The sequence below is a fragment of the Ovis canadensis genome, chromosome 21 (assembly GCF_042477335.2).
Source record: "Ovis canadensis isolate MfBH-ARS-UI-01 breed Bighorn chromosome 21, ARS-UI_OviCan_v2, whole genome shotgun sequence".
NCBI lineage: Eukaryota > Metazoa > Chordata > Mammalia > Artiodactyla > Bovidae > Ovis > Ovis canadensis.
This window is the reverse complement of record NC_091265.1, coordinates 28458090-28482405: the sequence shown is the minus strand read 5'-3', so window position 1 is coordinate 28482405 and position 24316 is coordinate 28458090. Positions and strand designations below refer to the sequence as shown.

At 45.9% G+C, this 24316-nt stretch overlaps 1 protein-coding gene and 1 pseudogene across 3 annotated transcripts in view; one reads left to right on the top strand and one right to left on the bottom strand.

Annotated features, from left to right (window-relative positions):
* The window catches only part of RAB30 (RAB30, member RAS oncogene family), a 95953-nt gene that overhangs the window by 15779 nt on the left and 55858 nt on the right, over positions 1 to 24316 (bottom strand). For 2 of the 3 annotated variants that reach the window (XM_069564890.1, XM_069564888.1), the window contains exon 2: positions 2239 to 2339. In XM_069564890.1, coding sequence (XP_069420991.1) covers positions 2239 to 2331 — 93 coding nt within the window. In that variant the 5' untranslated portion in view covers positions 2332 to 2339. Of the gene's footprint in view, positions 1 to 2238; positions 2340 to 2579; positions 3587 to 24316 lie in introns of those variants that run through there. The other variant, XM_069564889.1, reaches the window with a different exon arrangement.
* LOC138427275 (N-acetyllactosaminide alpha-1,3-galactosyltransferase pseudogene) lies at positions 22306 to 23370 on the top strand (annotated as a pseudogene).

Below are 24316 nucleotides of genomic sequence, written 5' to 3'. Positions count from 1 at the left end.
AGAGAATTTTCAATAAAGGGGCTGCAAACTTCTCTACATCTCTGCAGTCTCATCTCATCCGCTTGCCAAAAGCAGAAAAGATTACTAACGTTAGATGGAAGTAAAACCAGCTGAAGTTTCAAATATTATGCCCTGGTGGCTGACTGCACCCAGAAGCCAGTAAGCTTGTCATTTTTTATTTCACCAGACCATGGTTTAGTAGGCTTTCCCAGTGGCTCAGTGGTAAAGAATCTGCCTGCAACACAGGAGAAGCAGGAAGTGTGGGTTTGATCCCTGGGTGGGGAAGATCCTCTGGAGAAGGGAATGGCAACCCAGTCCAGTATTCTTGGTGGAGAATCCCATACGCAGAGGAGCCTGGTGGGCTACAGTCCATAGGGCTGCAAAGAGTCGGACCCAACTGAAGCAACTTAGCACACAGGCCCACCTGGCTGAGTAACAAGTTCTATTCTGTGTTCATTATCCTGGGAAAATCCTTGACATTTTCCCTTGACATTTCTGTGCCCCCCAGCTGTTTGTGTTATCCAATCGGCCTCTCTGGTTTTCCACAGAACCACAGACTCTCAGAGCTGGAAGAGGCCTTGGAGATCAAAGGAAAGCAGGGAGGCTGGGCAAGGCTCCCAGGCAAGCCGGGGCAGAGCTGGGATGAAGGTCCAGGTCTTCTCAAGCCAGTGTGCTTTCCCCAGCATCAAACTGCCCTCTGCCTTAGACAGGAGAGCTATTCTCAACTTCCCCACTAGCACTTGATGAAAATGCAAGATGCATGCATGATAAATCCTGAAAAGGATGCCATTCATCATTTTCCGGGAAACACAAAACAAGGTCAATCTCAGAATGATTTCCCACCCATTTCTGGGTAAAATCGGGTATATACTCTCTGGCAATAATTCTCAAAAGGGCAGCCCCCTAAAGGGAACTTATACTTAGGACAAAGGACCCAACCCAGAGGGAACATCTAATTTGGTTCAAATGGTCCTTCATTGTTCTCATTTCATTCTCATGGAGTAGGTTAGAAAAATCAGCATATTTGATTCTAAACCAAAATGATTCCGTTTTCTGGGAGGAACTGAGAGGGCATCAGCAGGGAGCTTGAGTGGTTTAATTTGAATCTGAGTTTTTAAAAAGTTAACATGTTTGTTTAACTTGATGTACAGATTCGTTTCCACTTAATTATCATTGGTTTTCATCTGTATTATTATTAATGAGTAATCTGCGGGGTTTTTTAATCCAATAAGGTATTTTTGATGGGTTTCCCAGGTGGCTCAGTGGTAAAAGAATTCGCCTGCCAAGCAGGAGACATGGGTTCGATTCCTGGATTGTGAAGACTCCCTGGAGAAGTAAATGGCAACCAACTCCAATATTCTTGCCTGGAAAATCCCATGGACAGAGCCTGGAGGGCTACAGTCCATGGTGTCGCAAAGAGCTGGACACGACTTAGTGATTAAACACCAACAAAGGTATTTTTGATACTGAAGACTGAAAGCAAAACCACTCACCCCTTTCACTAGAGGAAGCCATGGGAGGCTTGGGAGGGTTGGTGGTAACTCACTGAGCCATGCTCCCTGGGGATGGTTTAAAAGCTCTAGTCTATACAAACTATTACATATTAAACAAATAAGCTGTGTGCACCTTTTACACAACACAGGGAATACAGCCAATATTTTAAACTCTAAATGGAGTACAACCTTTTAAAAATGGTGAATCACACCTGTAACATATAATATTGCTTACCAACTATACTTCAATTTAAAAAATCAAAACAAAAGGAAAGAAAAGAGCAAAGGGTATTTCACAGAGGAAGGAGTGGTCGTGTTCACCACTGCTGAGATTTCAAATAAGATGGAAAATTTTAAATGTCAAAAACAAACCTTATAGTTGAGGCTACAGAGCTGGTACACTTGGAAAGGGCTTGGAAAGGACTGGCAGCCAAGAGGCTGGGGCGGGTACCGCTCACCCATCCTATTAGGATCCCCTAACCCTGTAGGCCCTGGTGGCTCAGCAGTAAAGAATCCGCCTGCCAGGCAGGAGACTCGAGTTCGATCCCTGGGTCGGGAAGATCCCCTGGAGAAGGGAATGGCAACTCATTCCAGTTTTCTTGCCTGGAGAATCCCACAGACAGAGGAGCCTGGCGGGCTACAGCCCATGCAGCTGCAAGGGTCAGACACGACTCAGGAACTAAACCAGCACCAGCAGCTCCACCGGCCACACAGAGAAACCCAACCCAGACTCCAGGGTTCTTACCTGAGTGAACCGTCGGACTAGGCACGTCTTCCCCACACCAGCATTGCCGATTAAAACAATCTTAAACAGGAAATCATAATCTTCCATACTCATTTACACAGCTGCAAGGCAAACACAGGCACGAGTGAGATGGGCCTGGTCAGACTTGCCCACAGAGCTCAAGCTGCGCCAGCCCGTCTCCCCGGGAACCACGGGGCTGACTCATCAGAGAAGCAATGTAATGCTCCCCTCCAGTGACCCTGCCAGCGAGAGAGGAACACAGGTGTGTGGTCACAGATGGCCTTTAACCCTTCCCGGTCCCTTCACGCCACGGAGAGCAAATGACACAGCCGCCCTTTCACCTGGTAACCTTTATTCTTCCAAGCAGTCAGGTTGCAGGTTGCTCCTCTGGTCAGCAGTTTTCTTTTAGCCACAAAAAGGAGATCATGAATCTCTGAGCAGACAAGCTGGGGGTGCAAGGAAGCGGAGCGAAGCGGAGCCCATGCAAAGCTGAAAGGTGGTTTATGTAGATACTGTGAGTGCCTCTGGGAGGAAGGGCTAGAGACTGGGAGTGTGAATGAAGGCAGGAAGCTTTCAGTCCCTTGCAAGTCCTAGGGGACCTGGGGTCCTACCAGGGGGAGATGCTGCCATCTTCCCCTCAACCACCTCCCCGTTGCTATTCACCTCCTGCTAGCCGTGTGGATGCTACTGCACCTCTCAAAGTACCCTTCTTCTCGTCCCCCTGGACTACGTACCAGTATTTCCTCTGCCTGGGAAGCCCTCTCGATCACTTTCTGCGTGTGTTTTCATATTACAAATGTTTACTGAGTACTTGTCACTGTAGGGAATCAAGTGTATATAAAAAACAATCCTTAACCTTTCTATGTTTGGAAAGTTAGTCCTTTAGGGACTGATGGAAGCATCTCTTTCTCTCTGAATTTTCTGCTCATCTTCCCCAAATAAACAGGTTCACCGTTCCTCTGTCCTAAAACGTCATACAATTCTTTGTTCTAATGTCTGCCTCATCTTTGAGGGAAAGGATGATGTCTTTCAGCTCTATTTCCCTAGCCCATGGGACACAGTTACACTTAGTCAATATCTACTCTGTAGAATTAAATAATTAACTAATGAGCCTACGGCTGAAGTAAAGGCCTCAGTTTCCCGACTGTGCTAAAAAGACTACCTGCTTTGTCTCCTTCAGAGAACTCTTATGGAGACTTAAAGGAAAAAAGAAGACCATGTAAAAGAGCCTTGGTACCCACAAAGCCCCATCCTGGTAAAGTTCAGTACCTACTATAGCAGTGTGCTAGTCACTTGGACTTCCCTGGTGGCTCAGAGGTAGGGAATCTGCCTGCCGAGCAGGAAACTCGAGTTTGACCCCTGGGCTGGGAAGATCCCCTGGAGAAGGGAATGGCAGCCCACTCCCCTGGAGAAGGGAATGCCTGGGAAATCCCATGGACAGAGGAGCCTAGCAGGCTACAGTCCATAGCGTTGCAAAAGAGTCAGACAAGACTTAGTGACTAAACAATAAAAACAGTCATCCTAGGAAATACAGAGATGAAACAGTCTCTGCCCTTGAGATCAACATGAGAAAAGCTAAAGAACAATAACAAAGTTAGTCACAATTCAAAACAACAGGAGCATAGCTCATTTCATAAGGTGAAGGCCGAACAAGTCTGATGGACTCTGGAGCAAAGGAGGGTCAGTGTAAAGGAGGTGAGCAGAAAGGGTCAGTGAGCACACGGGGGCGAGGGAGCCTGGGGAGCGGGGGCCGCCAAGGGTGACGCCCACCTGCCTCTGGAGCTCCACGGGCTGAGGGCTGCAGGGTGCAGGCATGGAGGGAGAGGCCACTGCAAAGCAACCTGTGAAGGAGCCAGGGCAGTTCCATGTGAACAAGGGTGATTTCTATGTGGATTCCAACGACCCTCAGAAAGACGACTGACAGCCAAAGCCAACGTGCAGGTCTCCGTTCCCTGGGACAGCGGAGGAAAAGTATCTCTCTGTCAAGAATCTGGGTCCATAAATGGTCACTCAGCTCACTATATGTCAGGCACCATACTTGGCGCTTTGTGGCTACTTCCATTTCTTTTTATAAGGCGGGTGTTTCATGTAACCTAGTTTACAGGCGAGTAAACTGAGGGTAGTCCAAACATAAAGACAACAGCCAGACTTCAAGTCCAGAAGATATACATGCCATCAAAAGGGGCCTCCCCTGTCCCCTCCCCTCGCCAAGTTTTACAGTACTTATTTATTTATATCTGTCTCATGTTCCAAGTGCATCCCTTAGCACACGTGGGCACGTGCATACGGGACTGTGAGCAGCATGAAACCAGTGAAGCGTCTCTCTGGTTGAGCTCCGATCCTAGTCCCCCCAGTCATCATCATTGCTGTGATTATCGCCTTCGCCACTACTACCACCACCATCATCACCTCATTCTATATTATTAACTCATTTAATCCCCACAACACTCCTATCAGGTAGACACTATTAGCATCCTAACTTGACAGATGGGGACACTGACACACGGGATAAGACGTCATTAAGGTCCCACTTAAAGAGCTGATGGAGCTGAAATTCAAACCCAGATAGCCTGGGTCCAGCACCCACATTGCCCGAAGCACCACCCTAGGGTGCCTTTCACAAAGCCCGGCTCATACTAGCAACTTCAGAAAATCCTGACAAATCGAATGACGAGGGCAAGACTCAGTAAACGTGACTTTCCTTTTCTTTTCCCCTCTGGGTTCAAATCCAAAATTCTTTCTACCACACTGGAGCAGTTAAGATAAGAATCAAGATCAGACTCCGGCTAAAAACGCAAGGGTTAAAACTCAATAAAGCTGTTAAAAGCAAAAAGAAAAGAAATCTCAGAGTTAGGTGCAAGGAGAGCGGGAAGATGTGCGGCCGTGTGGCTCACACACAGACCACAACTCACACATCCTAAGTCAACGAAAAGAGAACGCAGCCTTGGATCATGTGCTTTTTCTGTGCTCAGATCATTTGCAACACATCGATGTCTCCATCTTGGGCAGAGTTCAAAGAAACAAAGCAGAAGATCAAGAGGAGAATGTCCAAAAATAAAGGGCTGAGATACAGGGCTCCTCAGAGAAGGTCAGCAGAGCCCAAATTATGCAGCTTCAGGGAAAGAAGAGGAAGTTACCTGCCCAGAGTCAGGCTCAGAGTCAAGCCGCAGGCAGTGACCACCTGGAGCAGCCACAGACTAAAAGCAAAGGTCCCGCCCCTTTCTGTAAGAAATTACTTCAGTGCTCCATTGAGAGGCTGTTTTGTTTTGTTTTTTTAAATAAACCTCTGAGAGGGAAAGTGTTTGGTCCCTTTAAAAATGCAGACTGCCCGTGGTGAACGCTGCACTATAAACTCCTGGGGACTGGCTGTGGTTACTGTTTCGTTCTTAATAGAAGACATACCGCTGGGTGAAAACCTCACAAGACTGTCTGGAAACTGCGCTCTGAGGAAGTCTTTCTGTTTGGGAAGTAACAGAACAGCCCAAGCATCACCAAGCGCCACGTGGTAACACAGCGTCCCGGGAGGGGGGTATCCACTCAGAAGCTGTCAGTTACACCCCGTGCCAAAACTGACAACAAAAGTCACGCCTTGTCTGGAGCAAACACGTCGCAAGATATGCTACTGGCCAAGCACAATTCTAGGAACTGTATGTTCTATTATTGTTAATAATAGCTGACACTTACTCCATGTTTCTCTTGTTAAAGTTTTTAAAAATTTGCTTCTAGCGGTGTTGGGTCTTTGTTGCTGCAGCAGGCTTTCTCTAGTTGCGGCGAGCGGGGGCTACTCTCCAGCTGGTCTGCAGGTTGCTCATTGCAGTGGCTTCTCTTGTAAGTCAGCGTTTCTGGCTACTGCTGTCTCGTCACTCAGTCATGTTCGACTCTTTGTGACCCCATGGACCACAGCCCGCCAGGCTTCTCTGTCCATACGATTTCCCAGGCGACAATACTGGAGTGGGGTGCCATTTTCTTCTCTTCAATGTTTCTTACATGAAAGGTATTCTTCTACATGTATTTGCTCATTTACTCCTCACAACGTATGTGCATACTAAGTTGCTTCGCTCTGTGTGACCCCATGAACTTGTAGCTCCCCAGGTTCCTCTGTCCGTGGGATTCTCCAGGCAAAAATACTGGAGTGGGTTGCCATGCCCTCCTCCTGGGGATCTTCCCAACCCAGGGATCAAACCTGGTTCTCCTGCATTGCAGGCAGATTCTTTACTACTAGTGCCACCTGGGAAGTCCCAAAATGTATGAGGTAGGTACTATTACGACCACCCCTAACTTGCTGTTGTCGTTCAGTCACTCAGTCTTGTCCGGCTCTTTGCAACCCCATGACTGTAGCAAGCCAGGCTTCCCTGTCCTTCACTGTCTCCTGGAGTTTGGTCAAATTCATGTCCATCAAGTCGGTGATGCCATTCAACCATCTCGTCCTCTGTTGTCCCCTTCTCCTCCTGCCTTCAATCTTTCCCAGCATCAGGGTCTTTTTCAGTGAGTCTTCGAATCAGGTGGCCAAAGTATTGGAGCTTCAGCTTCAGCATCAGTCCTTCCAGTGAATGTGCAGGGTTTATTTCCTTTAGGATTGACTGGTTGGATCTCCTTGCAGTCCAAGGGACTCTCAAGAGTCTTCTCCAACACCACAGTTCAAAAGCATCAATTCTTCAGTGCTCAGCCTTCCTGATGGTCCAATTCTCACATCCATACATGACTACTAGAAAAACCATAGCTTTGACTAGATAGACCTTTATCAGCAAAGTAGTATTTCTGCTTTTTAATATGTTGTCTAGGTTGGTCAAACCCACTTCAGTGTTCTTGCCTGGAGAATCCTAGGGATGGTGGAGCCTGGTGGGCTGCCGTCTATGGGGTCGCACAGAGTTGGACACGACTGAAGCGACTTAGCAGCAGCAGCAGCAGCAGGTTGGTCAAAGTTTTTATTCCAAGGAGCAAGTGTCTCTTAATTCCATGGCTGCAGTCACCATCTGTAGTAAGTTTGCAGTCCAAGAAAATAGAGTCTGTCACTGTTTTTATTGTTTCCCCATCTATTTGCCATGAAGTGATGGGACCAGGTGCCATGATCTTCATTTTCTGAATGTTGAGTTTTAAGCCAGCTTTTTCACCCTCCTCTTTCACTTTCATAAAGAGGCTCTTTAGTTCCTCTTCGCTTTCTGCCATAAGGTTGGTGTCAACTGTGTATCTGAGGTTATTGATATTTCTCCCGGCAATCTTAATTCCAGCTTGTGCTTCTTCCAGCCCAGTGTTTCTCATGATGTACTCTGCATATTAGTTAAACAAGCAGGGTGACAATATACAGCCTTGATGTACTCCTTTCCCAATTTGGAACCAGTCTATTACTCCATGTCCAATTCTAGCTGTTGCTTCTTGACCTGCATACAGGTTTCACAGAAGGCAAGTAAGGTGGTCTGGTATTTCCATCTCCTGAAGAATTTTCCACCATTTGCTGTGAAACACACAGTCAAAGGCTTTAGCAGAGTCAATGAAGCAGATGTTTTTCTGGAACTCTCTTGCTTTTTCTATGATTCAACAGATGTCAGCAATTTGATCGCTGGTTCCTCTGCCTTTTCTAACTGAGGCACACAGGGGTTATTCTAAAGTCATGCAGCTAGTTAGTCTTAAGACCAGGATTCAAAGCCAGATGCATCTAACTCCTAATTCCAGCTCCTTCTGAAGTAGAATGCTGCTGCCCTCTGCCTGGTGGTAGAGAGCACTGCTGTAACTGTCATGAGGACTGGAGGCTAAGCTGAATGGACCCCCAGGCCTCTCTGAACTGCAGTGTTCTGGAACCTCCCTGCTCTGGGAGCAGCACACCGCACTGAAAGGGCCGCAGACTGATGCCAGTCATCCAAGCACAGCTACACCCTCCGTGCGCAGGTCTCTTTTCAGAGCTGGATCCAGACTTTCCCCAGCAAACCACATCCACCATTCAGTCTGTCCTGTAACCAAGTATCGGCACAAGGGATATAAACAGGAACTCTGCTCAGATAAACAAGCCAAGCCTCAAATACCGTAAATACCGCAATAGCTCTAAGTAAGTGGATATGTACATAAAATTCAAAAAAGGAAAAACAGATGAGGAAAAGAAAAAAATGTCTTTAAAAAAGACAAGGAGGGGCTTCCCTAGTGGCTCCATGGGAAAGAATTCCCCTGCCAGCGCAGGAGACATGGGTTCGAGCCCTGGTTGGGGAAGATCTCACATGCCTCAGAGCAACTAAACCTTTGCACCACAACTATTGAGCCTGTGCTCCAGAGCCACGCAGCCACGACGACGGAGCCCGTCTGCTCAGCTACTGAAGCCGGCATGCCCTAGAGCTCATGCTCCACAACAAGAGAAGCCACTGCAGGGAGAAGCCCGCGTACTGCAACCGGAGAGTAGCCCCCACTCTGCAGCTAGAAGAAAGCCCACGCAGCAATTAAGAACCAGCACAATCAAAAATAAAGAAATGAATCGTGTTTAAATATATGTTTTTAAAAAGATAAGGAAACAAAATGTACTGTGAAAAGCTTAAAAGGAAAAAAAAAACATTCTAACCAATGTGATTTTGGCAACCTAAAAGCATTTATCAAAGTGACCTTTTCAAAAAACAAAACAAACTGTATTCACTGCTGTACATCAGAACATTCTCCCCTTGCTCTTTTGGGCTCAGCACAACCAATTAAAGTCAAGGCTTCTGGTGAACACAGGGCCAGATCCCTGCCCTGCCTTCTGTCCCCTAGCCCCTGCCAAAGAGAATGATATTTGGGGGACTTGTCCTGTTCAAAGGCTATATGTCTCATGCAGGTCCTTCTCCCGTTCAAGGTCTCAACCGTGCTCTATGAACTGAGAGGGTCGGTGAACAGGAGCCGTGGTCCCTCCCCAGCACTGCACGTGCCGCCCCTTCGCTAACCCAAAAAGGCAGCATGAGTGTTTCAGGAACGAGAGAGACTTGGGTCAGCCAAAGAGCTGTGTAAAGCTTCCTCGTCCAGAAAGCGGGGATTTATGAGGCTTCCCGGGTGGCTCAATGGTAAAGAATCTGCCTGCCAAGCAGGAGATGTGGGTTCAATCCCTGGGTCCAGAAAATTTCTCTGGAGAAGGAAATGGCAACCCACTCCAGTACTTCTGCCTGGAGAATTCCATGGACAGAGGAGCCTGGAGGGCTACAGTCCATGGGGTCGCAAAGAATCGGACACAACTTAGTGATTAAACAACAACAACATTAGAACCTACATCACTGAGTTGCAAATCAGGAAATAAACAGAAAAGCAGTATGTAAATAAATATACAATAATCAAATGTTTTCAAAAGTATAATAATCAAACTTTTTTTAATCCCTAACCGTCAGTCAAGAGTCATATATACTGATTGCAGAGCATATAGTCAAACAAGAAGGAAAGAAAAGTCCGCTAGGGAAAATCTCTTTCCCTACCCACACCTGCCCTGGGGACAGTACAGTTAATAATTTGTTCTACAATCTTCTAGCTTTTTTAATACATATATTCTCATATCAATGTGTTTATTTCTTAATTTAAAGATTTTTAAAACAAAAACAGAATCATAATATTATACAAACTCTTTTTTATTTTCTACAGAGGGCTTGGAGAAGGAAATGGCAACCCACTCCAGTATGCTTGCCTGCAAAATCCCATGGACGGAGGAGCCTGGTGGGCTACGTATGCTCCATAGGACTGCAAAGTGTCGGACACGACTGAGTGACTACACACTGAGGGCTATTTTTCCAAAACCCCAAATCAGAACTCATGGTCTGCAAATAGAACAGATACCCGGAAGGCCCATCAGCATTCACTCAACATTTGCTCCTAAGACCCTAAAAACGCAGGAAGTGGGAGGGGGAAGACAGTGACATAACTTCGAGAAACACTAAATACTATAATCCAGGGTTGGAGACTTAAAAGGTTCTGAAAATTTTTCCACAATGAAGAAAACTGGTTAACTGTTTAAACCAGAATTTACCAGACATTTTAGCTGAAAAATCTTTTCTAAGATTAATACCTTTTACTATCCCTTGCTACTTGGACTCCATGAAACATGAGTGTGGTAAATGCTATTTTATAGCATTTGAAATCAGGGCTATTCAGATAGGGTTTTAGAAGGAGGAATGGAGGGAGGGAGGAGGGAAGGATGGGAGGGAAGAGGGAAGGAGGAAGAGACCCAGTTAAATTTCAATTTCAGATAGCAACAAATAGACTTCAGTATGTTTGCTCCAAATATTACATGGGACATATGAATAATTTTTAGTAGATAAGTATAACCCCAATATTGCACAGAGCATACTTATATTATTACTATAAAGTTATTAGCTGTTTATCTGAAATTCAAATTTAACCAGACATCCTACACTTTATATAGCAACTCCTACCCTGGGAAAAATTGGACTCATCAGGTCTAGGAGAAACAGAGACCCTAAACAAAGCCCCAGCTGTGGAGGAAGACGGGTAGGGCCCGAGAAACAAGATATGAGACTGATGAATCCAAAACAACCAAATGAGGAGCAGAAAAGGGCAACAAGTAACATCTGAAGAAAGCATTACTGAGCTGGGGCTCTTCAGTCTGGGCTGGGCTGCAGGGAATGGGTGCAGACAGACACACAGGGCTGAGCAGGTGCTTCTCTCCCTCCTGGACAATCACAGGGCGCTGCGGACCTTCCTCCCAGTTTATCTCCACATGTGCTCTGTCCGCTGCAGGGGGCTATGCCCTACACGTCTACGGCTCCTCCCGTCTGTTCTTAAAGACAAGAACCACTTCCTCAAGGTACTCGTGTCTGCATACTCCCCTGGCTGTGTTCAAGAAGCGTACACTGAACTGGAAGGGCTTGATCTGTCTTTTGCTCTAACAAGGTTCTGTCTCAGGAAGCTCATTATTGCTTAATTACTAGAAGGCAATTACTAAACATTACTATAATCAAGTACTGCAAGCTCACTTGCTTTACATCAGCTGCTAATTTCAAGTTATTGCAAGTTAATTATTCTCCCCGGCCAGGGATGGCAAACACCCACCTGTGTCGTGGCTGCTTCTCATTCATCAGGCCATAATCTCCAGCATTTCTGTCATGGCCCTTTACAGTTGACCAAATGCTTTCACAGACATGATCTAATCTGGGCCTCTCCACAAGAACTAGTTCTTATCACTCATTATGCAGGTGAGGAAACCAAGGGTTTAAGTGATTCACCCTAAGTCACACGCTGGCGAGTTGCAAGGTGACCTCTGTATCCCACGTACCTCAAAATTCCCCCCTTGTGGGAACGCCCTGTTTTCCCAGGTTCCTGGGTATTTGGACCAAGATTTGAACACTTAACTATATGCCAGGAACTATTCTGTTTCCATACATAATCTTATTTAACCTTTTCAACAGCCTCACTAGGTAGGCATTATTATTTCCATTCCACAGATAAATTGAGGTTCAGAGGGGTTAACTTATTTGTTTAAAATTACACAGCTAATGAGCTAAAGTGCCAGGATTCAAAACCCATGTTTTTCTATGAAAAAAATTAAGCTGGAATCCTGTCTCACTCCTCTTACTGAAATAAATTCCAGATGGATGAGAGATTTGGATTTTTTAAAATGAAAACATGCAAGTGCTAGAAGAAAGCATGATATACATAAATACAGAAATCTTAAAGTGGGGAATGCTTTCTAAGAATTGCACAAAATCAAAGCCATTAAATAAAGATATTGACCCATTTGACTAATTTTTTAAAATTCTGCATCATAAAACAAAGATGAACTAAAATACGTGAAATGCATATAACTAAGGGCTAATTTCCTATAAATCAATAAGAAAAGATGAATAACCCAATAGAAAAAAAAAGGGTAAAAGACATGAGCAGACAGTTTATCAGATGAAATTAAAATGGTACTTACATTTAAAAAAAAATCAGCCTCGCTCATGAGTAAATTCAAACTACAATGAATTTATAAATTATCATTTATGATGAAAACTACAATGAATTTGTAATCAGAGGCCATTTTTCATATCGCATTGGTAACGTTCACTCTGTATTGGACAGAGTATAGAGAAATACGGCACCTGTATACCGCTGGTGGGAGGCAAACCAATGCAATTTCTATGCAAGGCTATATCGACTGGAAACTAAAAAGACTATTATAATCTCTCTGACTCAACAATTCTACTTCAGGGAATTCACCCTGCACTGATACTGATACATATGTGCAAAGACACAGGGAATGGGATATATTACAACAATGTTTATAATAGCAAGTAAGAAATCAGCCTAACTCCATCAGTAGGAAAATAGTTGTACAGCCTGTGAAAACTATACACCAATATTCCATGCAGCCCACTATGGACATCTGCAAAGTACATTAAGTGAAAGAAGCAAGGTGGAGAACAGTGTGCATAGTATGAAAAGCTGCTGCTGTGCTCAGTTGCTCAGTCGTGTCTGATTCTTTGAGACCTCATGGACTGTAGTCCGCCAGGCTCCTCTGGGATTTTCCCGGCAAGAATACTAGAGTGAGTCTCCATTTCTTCCTCTAGGGGATCTTCCTGACTCAGGGATCAAACCCATGTCTCCAGAGTCTCCTGCATTGCAGGCAGATTCTTTACCACTGAGCCACTGGGGAAGTCCATAGTATGAAAAGAGGGCATATAATCAATTAACTGCACCTGCATGGGGTCCCCTAGTGGAAAAGAATCCGCCTGTAACGTAGGAGACGTAAGAGACTGTGGGTTCAATCCCTGAAGATCCACTGCAAGAGGGCATGGCAACCCACTCCAGTATTCTTAGCTGGAGAATCCCAGGTACAGAGGAGTCTGGCGGGCTACAGCCCACAGGGTCACAAAGGGTCAGACATGACTGAAGCAACTTAGCGCAGCCCAGCATATCTGCATAAAATATCTCCAGAAAAACTACAAAAGAAAACTAGTGCAGTGTTTGCTTTTGGAGAGACTGTAGTATCTAGCTCTTTTTGGGAAAAAGGATGACCTCCAACTCTTAATAAATTATAGGGACTTCCCTGATGGTCCAGTAGCTATGACTCCACACTCCCAAGGCAGAGGGCCCAGGTGTGATTCCCAGTCAGGGAACTAGATCCCACATGCCGTAACTAAGACCCTGTGCAGACAAATAAATATTTTTAAAAAAGAAAATTATACTCTGCCCTTTCATTCAGTCTTACAATAGTGCTTAAAAGGCCAGGTAGCTATCCTAATACAGTGCAAGGGGCCCTTTTAAAAATATCTATTTGAGGTGCTCTGTCTCTTTCTCTTTTCTGTTTGCCCTGCTGCACCCCTTACTGTGACAGAAACCCTTTAGGGAATGTCCCACCCAGGTTCTGGAGTTGCCTTTTCTAGTTCGTGGTGTATATTAAACCATGTCTCTCTACATAGTGGGCTCATTCTTTCACGCCAAATTCCCTTAAAACCAAGTATCCATCGTGTGTGTGACAGCCAAATCCAACGGGTAGAACTATAGGCTATTTGTGTCCCTAATAAAAACAAAACTCTTGCCCTTGAGGATCATGTACTGCCGCTCAGAACCTGCTCTCACTGGGCTCTGACACAGAATCCTCCTGAGAAGGCAGGAGGAACCTGTCTCCTTCTCCCCATTTTACAGAAATGGCCTTTGAAAGGATGAAGAGTGAGTTGCCTCCAGCTGCACAGCATGCAGGCAACAGAGTCAGAAGAGACACCTGGGTCCTCTGACTCTGAATCAGAGCTGCCACCAGGACAAATAAAGTCTGCAACTATACATCCCCACTGGGCAAGGCTGGGGCCTAACCACCAGGGAGGTTGGCAGGGACCCATGGATGGGAGGGAGGTCAAAAGCAGCCCTGGGTTTGCTTGCATTTCCAACTTGGGCGGCATATTATGAATCCAATAAAAGGGAAGAAAACACACACACAGGGGGGCGGGGGGTGAGCAGTTGGGCCGTGGCCAGGACCGCTCCAGGTCTTCCTTGCAGCATGTGTAATTTAGTTCCCTGACCAAGGATCGAACCTGGGCCACCTGCTTTGGAAGCAGTCTCCCGTCACTGGACCGCCAGGGAAGACCCAAGAATATTTTTTGAGACACATGAAAAAATAAACATAAAAAACAAAGTAGGCCTGAGATCGCCACAGTATTATTTTCAAGGGCAAGACAGTAAGGTATTTTATCTTATTCTTTGTACACATTATCTTCCATATTTTCCTCTTTGCTCTAAATACAAAATGGATTTGGGAATCCAGAGGAATAAGGAGAGTGAAAAGTAATCCAAGGAATGGCATTTCACGGGAACAGTTCACCAAAGGCCACATCCGAACGATTCTGCTTAAGTAAACAACGCTCTTTCACTTTCCGCAGTGAGAAGTCATCACTGCCCTGGGCCCAGATGTGTCTTCCCAGAGAAGGGAGACGAGGGGGAGGGCCGCCCTCCACCCACTTGGGCCCCATTCCGCGCACTCCCCCGGCAGGCAGTTAATTTGTTTTGCACCACAGCACCTGGGCACAGGATACACTGGGTGGTTCAGGCCCCTTGTCTACCAGGGAGAAGGAAGATATCCTTCCACTCATTAATCCCTTTCCAAGATGGGGAGCTTCTGTCTGCAAAACATGTTTGTTGCACTGATCGAAGAAAACACCTTCCCAGACCCAACTCGTTGTTTCTGGCTTCTGCACAAGCCTGCCAGGCTCCCTCTGTTGTCCTCCTCCAACAATAAACAATACCACCCGCCAAGAGCTCTGGGGAGGCGGGGAAGGTCTGTTCTCCACGTTGTGTAAATCAGGGAGTGTGTCTAATCTTTGCTCCGCAGCAGCTTTCCTGTGCCTGTTTGGCTGGACCAGAAGGACCTCGTTATCAGCATCCTTAGGCTCCTCCCCCGGGCTGAGATTCAGAGCAGCAGGGCCAGGCAGCCAGAAGTGAGAGCTTCAGCCCCAAGCACTTCCCTCCAAGGCAGACCAGGGCTGGGGGTATCTCCTTCCCTGTCACTCCAGGCTGGACCCTACCCTCAACTGTTAAACAGATTCCCTCCTCACTGGAAGCAGGAGAAAAGGAAAAAGGGAAGCAAGTGTCCACATGCTCTGTGACTCAAATGGAGGAGGATAAAATGTAGCAATTCTCCCAAGTTTTATCCCCAAGACCTTGCCAGGTCTGCTGTCAACACAGAATGCCTATTTGTCTAAGCGTAGGTGCTTTATACACATCAGCCTATTTCATCCTTTGAAACAGGCTTGTGGGGTGAGATTTCTTGGTGACTATTACTATCAATAAACGTTTACATCTATAGAAGGCCTCAGGTTTGCTGTCCTAAAAATTATCTTATCTGTATGTGTTAGTTGCTCAGTTGTGTCTGACTCTTTGCGATCCCACAGGCTGTAGCCCGCCAGGCTCCTTCATGGAATTCTCCAGGCAAGAAAACTGCAGTGGGTTGCCATTCCCTTCTCCAGGGGATCTTCCCGACCCAGGGATGGAACCTAAGTTTCCTGCAATGCAGGCGGATTCTTTACCATCCGCACCACCAGGGAAGACTGGTGTATCTGTATCCTTGCAAATTCCTATATGGAATATGGGATAAAAATTCTCCAGTCTGCCTCGAACACCACACACACACACAGAAGCCCACAAGCCATTCGTCGCCAAGGCCTGCTGATGTGCTGTCAGAAATGTAGCCTGGGGCTTCCCTGGTGGTGCAGTAGATAAGAATCTACCTGCCAATGGCAGGGGACATGGGTTTCCAAGCTGGGAAGATCCCACATGCCTCAGAGCAAGTCAGGCCTGTGCCACAACTACTGAGCTCGCATGCTGCAACTGAAGTCCGTGCGCCCAGAGCCTGTGCTCCACGAGAGACGCCAGGCCATGAGAAGCCCAAACACCACAGTGAGAGAGTAGCCTCCTGCTCACCACAATAAGAAAGCCTGCACAAAAGCAATGCAGTGCAGCCAAAAATAAATAAATAAAATTGAAAAAGAAAGAAGAAGAAAGAAATGTAGCCTGACTACCCCCGTCCTCTGCACCTTTCTCTCCACAGCACCAGCCTGGCTCCAGCCCTTGTCACCTCTCACACAGCCAGCGATGTCTAACCAGGTGTTAAGTGTAACAAGGAATGACTGTCCTCACTAGCAGGCCTTCAATATTTATCAAAAGCCTTAACAACATCCACGCTCTTTGATTTAGCAATTTCGCTTCCGGGAGTTTTCCCTAAGGAATGATTCCAAGACATACACACAGATTTATTCACAGTAGAGCACAAAGAAAATTCGTTCCAATGTTATTTAATATAGTCCCCGAAAAAGGGGCCGGTAAAGCCTCTATCCAACAGTGGAGAAATGGTTACATGGAACCACATGATGTAACATTATGAAACATATACATGGAAGAAAATGCATTTTAAAAGTGCTTCCTCTAAGCAGTGGGATTATAGATTATTTTCCTCTTGATCTATTTATATCTTTTCTAAACTTTCTTCAATAAACATGACTTATTTAGAAATAACACGCTTTATTAAAATATAGGGACTCAATACTGGTAAGGGAAACATGAAACAGGTAGACACATAATCAGCTAGTGACCATCCACATTTAATTAGCTCTTCTGAAAGCAGAATCTTCCTACAGGTACAAACCAAAAGCCATAACTGCATTCACACTTTCCATGCTGGGAACTCCCTTCTGGAAATTCACTTTAAGGAATAAACTCAAAATGCAATATGAACAGAAATGCTCATTACATCTTACCTAAAAGAACTGGAAACAATCCAGTTGTCCAGCTCGGGCACTGTTGTATGGAACATCAACACCATGGAATGCAGGGCAGCTATTAGAAATGCCAGTTATGAAAACTATGTAGAAATATGAAATAATGTTGAACATAGGCTACAAAACTAAAAGAATACACAAAGCTGCATTTATCAGGACTGTAGCTATAAAAAAATAAGCATGGATGTGAACAAGAGCATTTCCAAAGCAAGCACATATATTGCGCTTAGTTTATGAGATCACAGGGAGCTTTTTGTTTTTTAAGTTTCATCCTCCCCACCTTTTAAACAAGTTTTAACATTTTGCATATACCATAGACACATTTTTTAAAAACGCAGAAGACATAGAAAAAGGAATTACCAAAAGCAACACAAACACTACCAGCATTTTGATGTGTTCCTCCCTCTCTTTTTCCTGAGCACTACATGATTTAGTTTGGTTTTGATCACTGTAATCATGACAAGATTTCCTCCAAAGCAGTTAAAAAAATCATTTCAATTTTTAAAACCAGAGTACTTAACAAAGACCTGTAGGAACATATACCAATGGGTTTTTTCAAGTGCTGTCAAGAGAACTGACCTCATACAATGTCTGACTGTAAACAAAACAGCAATTTCACACCATGGTGGCTGGAATGATCAAAGTCCCTAACGCCTGCGGAAGACTCTTAGGCCTGTGTTGTTGTTGTTCAGTAGCTAAGTTGTGTCTGACTCTGCAAACCCATGGGACTGCAGCACGCCAGGCTTCCCTGTCCTTCACTGTCTTCCGGAGTTCACTCAAACTCAAGTCAGTGATGCCACCCAACCATCTCATCCTCTGTCTCCCCCTTTTCCTCCAGCCCTCAGTCTTTTGCAGCATCAGGGTTTTTTCCAGTATGTCATCTCTTCGAATCAGATGGCCAAAGTACTGGAGCGTCAACATCAGTCCTTCCAATGAACACCCAGGACTGATTTCCTTTAGGATGAACTGGTTGGATCCCCTGGCTGTCCAAGGGACTCTGAAGAGTCTTCTCCAGCACCATGGTTCAAAAGCATCAATTCTTCAGCGCTCAGCCTTCTTAGGCCTGTATCAATAGCCATAAGCCAGGAGCGTGGAGAGTGCTGTGCTACTAAAGCTGACATTGTTGTAAATTAGAAGGAATTTTCTCAGATTTGGAAAAGATAATGGGGGGCTTCCCTGGTAGCCCAGTGGTTAAGAATCCAGTTTCCGGTGAAGGGACATGGGTTCAATCCCTGGTCAGGGAACTAAGATCCCATAAGCTACTGAACAACAAAGCCCGTGAACAACAACTATTGAGCCCATGTGCTCGAGAGCCCGTGTTCTGCTATTAGAGAGAAGCCCCTCACACTACAACTAACTACAGAAGCTCCCATGAGCCACAGCAAAGACCCAGCACAGCCTAAATAAAAATGTTTTAAATTAAAAATAAAATTTAAAAAAGAAAAGATAATAGATATAACAATGGATTAAGTTTTCAAATCAGGAAAAGCTTGAAGGGATCCAATCCAACTGGTTGCTTGATCCAGCATATTTAACCTCCTTGACACCGAAGTGACAACCTCACCAGCAAGGATCCCTCCAGAAAGAGAAACAGGGATCACTATGTAAGCAACGCCTGGGCTCCGCTGCCCATTGAATGTGGGCCCTGCAGACAGGGAGGTGAGACTGAGTCTGCTTTCCTCATGGACGGGCTCAGTTTCTGCAGGAGTGTGACACTTTGGGGCTTTTCAAACAACAGGGCCCCTCGAGACAAACTGACTATTCATCTCCTCCATGTGTGTCTAGCAAAGCCTCTGTCCTATGTCACAAGGCTGGGGGAAAGCGGCTGGGCTGGGCTGGGCTAGGCTGATGAAGACATAAGATGCCACTGTGAACACGGCCAACCTCATTCAGAAACTGCCTACATCAAGGTAAAAAGTCACAATGCATTCTTTGCCTTAGAAGTTTTTGGAAACGAACTCGTGGACAAGATGTGGCAATGTGACTACTCCACCACAATATCAATTTCCAAAGAACTAATCTGACCATGCCATTCCCAGACTTCAAACTCCTCGGAGATCCTGGCTGCCCACACAAGCTCACTGTGAGAGGAAGAACAGGGCCCTGGTGAAGGAGGTAAACCCAGGAGCCAAACTGCCCGAGTCTGAGTCCTGTCTGTGCCCCGAAGAGCTGGGCGACTGTGGGCAAGTTCCCTTTCCTCTCGGTGCCCACATTTCTTCATTTGTAAATAGGGATAATGACAGCACCTACTTCATGGGGTTATTTTACAGATGAAAAGATTTAATACAACAAAGCACAAAGAAGAGAGCCTGGCACCCAGTAAATCTCAGGTGCTTATACATGGAACTCTGCGTAATGCTATGTGGCAGCCTCAAAGGGAGGGGAATTTGTGGGGGAAATGGATACGTGTATGTGTATGTCTGAGTCCCTTCACTGTCAGCCGGAAACTATCACAACATTGTTAACTGGCTCTACCTCAATACAAAATAAAAAGTAAAAAAAAAAAAAAAATTTTTTTAAGTACTTATAAATCTTATTAAGTCATTGTTGGAAAGTTCAAATTCCCTAGCAGGGCACACAGAGCCACCCATAACCCAGTCCCCGCTCATCTCTTTGGCTTCGTTTCTCATGACCTTTGAGTTACCACCACCACCACCACGATGATCACACAGCCATGCCAAGCTCCCAGAGAGTGGCCCCTGAGGCAGGTTCATCCCTCCATGGCTCCACTCACAAGGAGAGGCCATTCTCTCCTTGTTGCTGGTGAGCAATCACACAGCTCTGGACCCCTCCACCCTCCCCTGTGGGAATTAGCCCCTCTCTCCTTTATACTTCCACCGTGTGCCATGAGACTCCCTTCACAGATACTTCATTATCCTCACTGGTTCAGGGATCCTGCTTCCCCCACTAGACCTTAAGGACAGAGGCACCTACGAATTTCTGTCTGTACCCCCACTGCCTGGCACTCAGGAGATCCTGAGTAAACAGTTGCTAAATAAATGCAAAAGAAATATTGATCAGAACATGCAAAAGCTAGGACTAGTTTTCAGAGAACCTCAACACCAGGAGGAGGAAACCAAACCCCAAAACACTTTGATCCTGAGGAGGGTTAATTGGCAAAGATCATATAACCACAGAGAAGAAAGGAAATGATAATTTCCCAGAGGAAAGCCAAACCTTATTATAATGCCGGGTCTCTGTGTGTGTTGGAGGAGGGGGAGGAGAAGTAACATTAATAATGGTTCTAAACTAACTGATGTTGACTAATCACTGAACAGCAGGTTTTAAATGTTTTCTTTAGGGGGAAAAAAAAAAAGCTGATTGGGAAGTATTTTTTTTACCTTGTTCAGAGTACAGGTTATTTCAATATAAAGTACTACACAGGACCCAGACTACAAGAACAGCTACATCTGAATGTCTATAGTGAGCCAGCTACTTTAAAAATAATACCATTTCTATTTACTAAGCAGAAGATGCCAGACACAGAACCATTCACTTTAGATGCATCATCAGATTTGATAATGCTAGTCCTCAACAACTCTGAGAACTAAGTATTTCCCTCTGCATTCTATAGATGAGAAAAACATATTCATCATTCCATACATTTTTAGTGAGCATATTCTCTGTGCAAGTCACTGACCCAGGAGCCCAGGCTACAGTGATGAACAGGCAGACAAAATTCTCCACACCCCTCACAGAGTATACATCTTAGCTGAACAGAAAAGAGAGCAAGGAATGAATGGGGAAAGGAACATATACATAGATAAACAAGAAAAATATCAGATAATGGCAACTACCAGTAGAGAACAAAAATAAAAGGAAAGGACAGAGTGTATACAGACAGCAATTTTATTTTATTTGGCTGCAGCATGTGGCATATGGGATCTTCATTCACCGACCAGATATTGGAATTGTGCCCCCTGCATTGAAATCGCAGAGTCTTAACCACTGGACCACAAAGGAAATCCCCAGAGAGCAGTTTTAGAGTGAGTTGTCAGAGAAGCCCTCTCTGGGCTGGCTCTATTTAAAATAAGATTAGAATAAGAAAATGTCAAGCACATGAAGATAGGAAGAACAGGGACTTCCCTGGTGGTCCAGTGGTTAAGAATTTGCCTTCCAATGCAGGGGACACATGTTCAGTCCCTGGCTGGGGTCCTAAGATCCTACATGTCATGGGGCAACTAAGCTCACATGCCCTAATGAAGACCCAGTGCAGCCAAAAAAAAAAAAACTGGAAGAGCATTTTGGGCTGAAGGAATAAGCAGTACAAAGAAGCCTAAAAAGCAAGAATGGACTTGGCATGCTCAAGGAGCCAAAAATAGAACAATGAGGCTGGGTGCATGGTCAAGGAGAAAAGGCTAACAGACCACGGGGCAGGTCACACACAGCTCAGTCAGTCACGGCCAGGAGTCAGGATTCCATTCTGAGTGCAACAGGAGGCCACCTGGAGGGGGAGGGATGGTTGGGAATGTGACATAAACCACTTAACCTTTTCCAGAGATTTCTCTGGTCCTTGTACAGTAGGGTCTTGTGGCAGAGATACAGGCTGAAGCAGGGCAACTAGTTAGATTACTGCAGGAAGCCTAGGTGAGAGATGATGTGGCTTGGACTAGGGTGTTAGCAATGAAGATGGAAACTCCAATACTTTGGCCACCTCATGTGAAGAGTTGACTCACTGAAAAAGACTGATGCTGGGAGGGATTGGGAACAGGAGGAGAAGGGGAAGACACAGGATGAGATGGCTGGATGGCATCACCAACTTGATGCACATGAGTTTGAGTAAACTCCGGGAGTTAGTGGTGGACAGGAAGGCTGGCGTGCTGCGATTCATGGGGTCGCAAAGAGTCGGACACGACTGAGCGACTGAACTGAACTGAAACTGAATGAAGAGGGCAGGAAGGTGATAAGATTTGGGAATGTTTTTGAAGATAGAACTAGAAGACTGAAATTGCTGAAGGACTGGATGATGATGGTGGAAGAAGAAAGAAATCAAAAGTAAGGCCTAGGGCCTTGCGCGAGTGGGGCAGAGCGTGGAGAGTGCTACCAGCTGCCCAGGGTCCCCTACCTGCAGCCCGGCAGGGAGGAGTGCCCGGCAGCTGGCCTGCTGGAGCCCCGCCCCAGCACAGCCCAGCATGGCACTGCCCGGCGTGCCCCGCGGGGCTCGGGAAAAGGCAGCCGCAGAGGCGCCCACCAGCCCCAGCGCACCCGGCTTCTCCGCATCCTCTTGCAGAGTGGGAGTCCCGGACCTTCCCTGCCTCCTAGCCCTGCCTCCCAGCCCTGCCTCCTTCTGCAGAGCAGAGCTCAACAGAGCTTGGTGGCTTTTGCCTTTCACTCTGGGAGGAGAGGAGCAGACGATACAGAGAAAAGAATGAATGTCAAAGGAAAAGTGAGTTTGTCAATGCTGGTTGTCTCAGCTGTTGTTGTATGTGGGGAATACAGCCACAGCCCAGAAGGCTCTCTGTTCTGGATAAATCCGTCAAAAAACTCCGAAGTTGGTGGCAGCAGTATTCAGAAGGGTTGGTGGTTTCCGAGATGGCTTAACAACGGTTACCACGAGGAAGACGAAGACACAGAAGAAAAGGAACAGAGAAAGGAAGACGAAAGAAAACTTCATCTCTCAGACTGATTCAACCCACTTAGATGCCCCGAGGTTGCGACCATGGAATGGAAGGCGCCTGCAGTGTGGGAAGGCCCTTTGAGTTTTTGCTGTCGGAAGTTACATTGAGCATTACTTGGAGGAGTTCTTAACATCTACTAATAAGCACTTCATGGTTGGCCACAGAGTCATAGTTTACATCATGGTGGATGATGTCTCCAAGATGCTTTTGATAGACCTGGGTCCTCTTGCGCTCCATCAAAGTGTTTGAGATCAAGCCTGAGAGGAGTTGGCCGGACATCCTCACGATGCATGTGAAGACCATTGGGGAGTACATCATGGCCCCCGTCTGGCATGAGGTTGACTTCCTCTTCTGCATGGACTTGGACCAGGTCTTCCAGGACAAGTTTGGAGTGGAGACCCTGGGCAAGTCGGTGAGCAAAGCTACAGGCCTGGTGGTACAAGGCAGATCCCCATAAATTCACCTATGAGAGGTGGAAGGAGTCTGCAGCATATATTCGCTTCGGCAGAGGGGATTTTTATTACCACGCGGCCATTTCGGAGGGAGCACCCACTCAGGTCCTGAACATCACTCAGAAGTGCTTCAAAGGAGTCCTCAAGGACAAGAAAAATGACATAGAAACCCAAAGGCATGATGAAAGCCATCTCAGCAAGTATTTCCTTCTCAACAAACCCACTAAAATCTTATCCCCGGAATACTGCTGGGATTATCATATAGGCCTGCCTTCGGATATTAAGCTTGTCAAGCTATCTTGGCAGACAAAAGAGTATCATGTGGTTAGAAATAACTTTGACTTTGTGCCAGTACATTTCTGAATTTGAGAGAGTATTATTCTGGCTACTTCCTCAGAAAAGTAACACTTAATTTTAACTTAAAAAAAAAATACTAACAAAAGACCAACACAGCAAGTACGTATTATTTCTCCTTGTAACTTTGAGCCTTGTAATATGAGAGAATGAACCTGTGGTAATCAGATGTAAATTCCCAGTGATTTCTTATCTATTCTGCGTTGGGGAGGCAGGGAAGAGGATACACTATCAGTTGAACAACAACAAAAAAAATTGCCACAGAGAAAGAAAAAGCCAGAAACACTCTATGTGTGCCAGCTGACGTACTGAAGAGAAGAATGCGAAGGGAAGTGTTTGGCAACAAGATACGATTGTGAGGGGCTGTCCTCTTGATTTCAGTGTCTTCCTATCTCTGCTGGGTCTGAAGCAACACAGGGTTGCTTTTGCCTCAGGAGGACTCTTAGTAGGCCCCAGTCTACCTTGTTGATCCTCAAATGGTTTAGTCAACGTCCTTTCCTTATCAGGACATTGTCTGGCTTCTGCGCCAAGACTAGTCGAGATTCCCAGTGGATGTGGTGGAGATGTTGGGAGTCACAAGCAATCTGAATGGGCCAGTGGGTGCTCTGCATGAAGTGAGAACCAAGCCTCAAAGTAAGTTGGCAATGCGTTGCTGTAAGTTGGCATGAAATAAGCAAAGAGAGGGCAGAAAGACAGGGAGCTGATCACTGGGGGGCAGTGCCTCCTCTGAGGGGCACAGGGCATGCGGCTGGCACGTAAATATGGCCTGGATCCGGGCGCTGAATGGGAGGCGGTGTGGACGGTCTCCAGTCTCCTCAACCATTACGACAGCTGAACCAGTGTTGTCCTGCCCAAGTCGTGTTCAGCGTGCCAGACCCTGAAGCTTGAGTCTTCAGACCCTAGGCCAGAAGAAGTGGATGGTGTCACAGGAGACAAAGACCTGCAGGGGACTGAA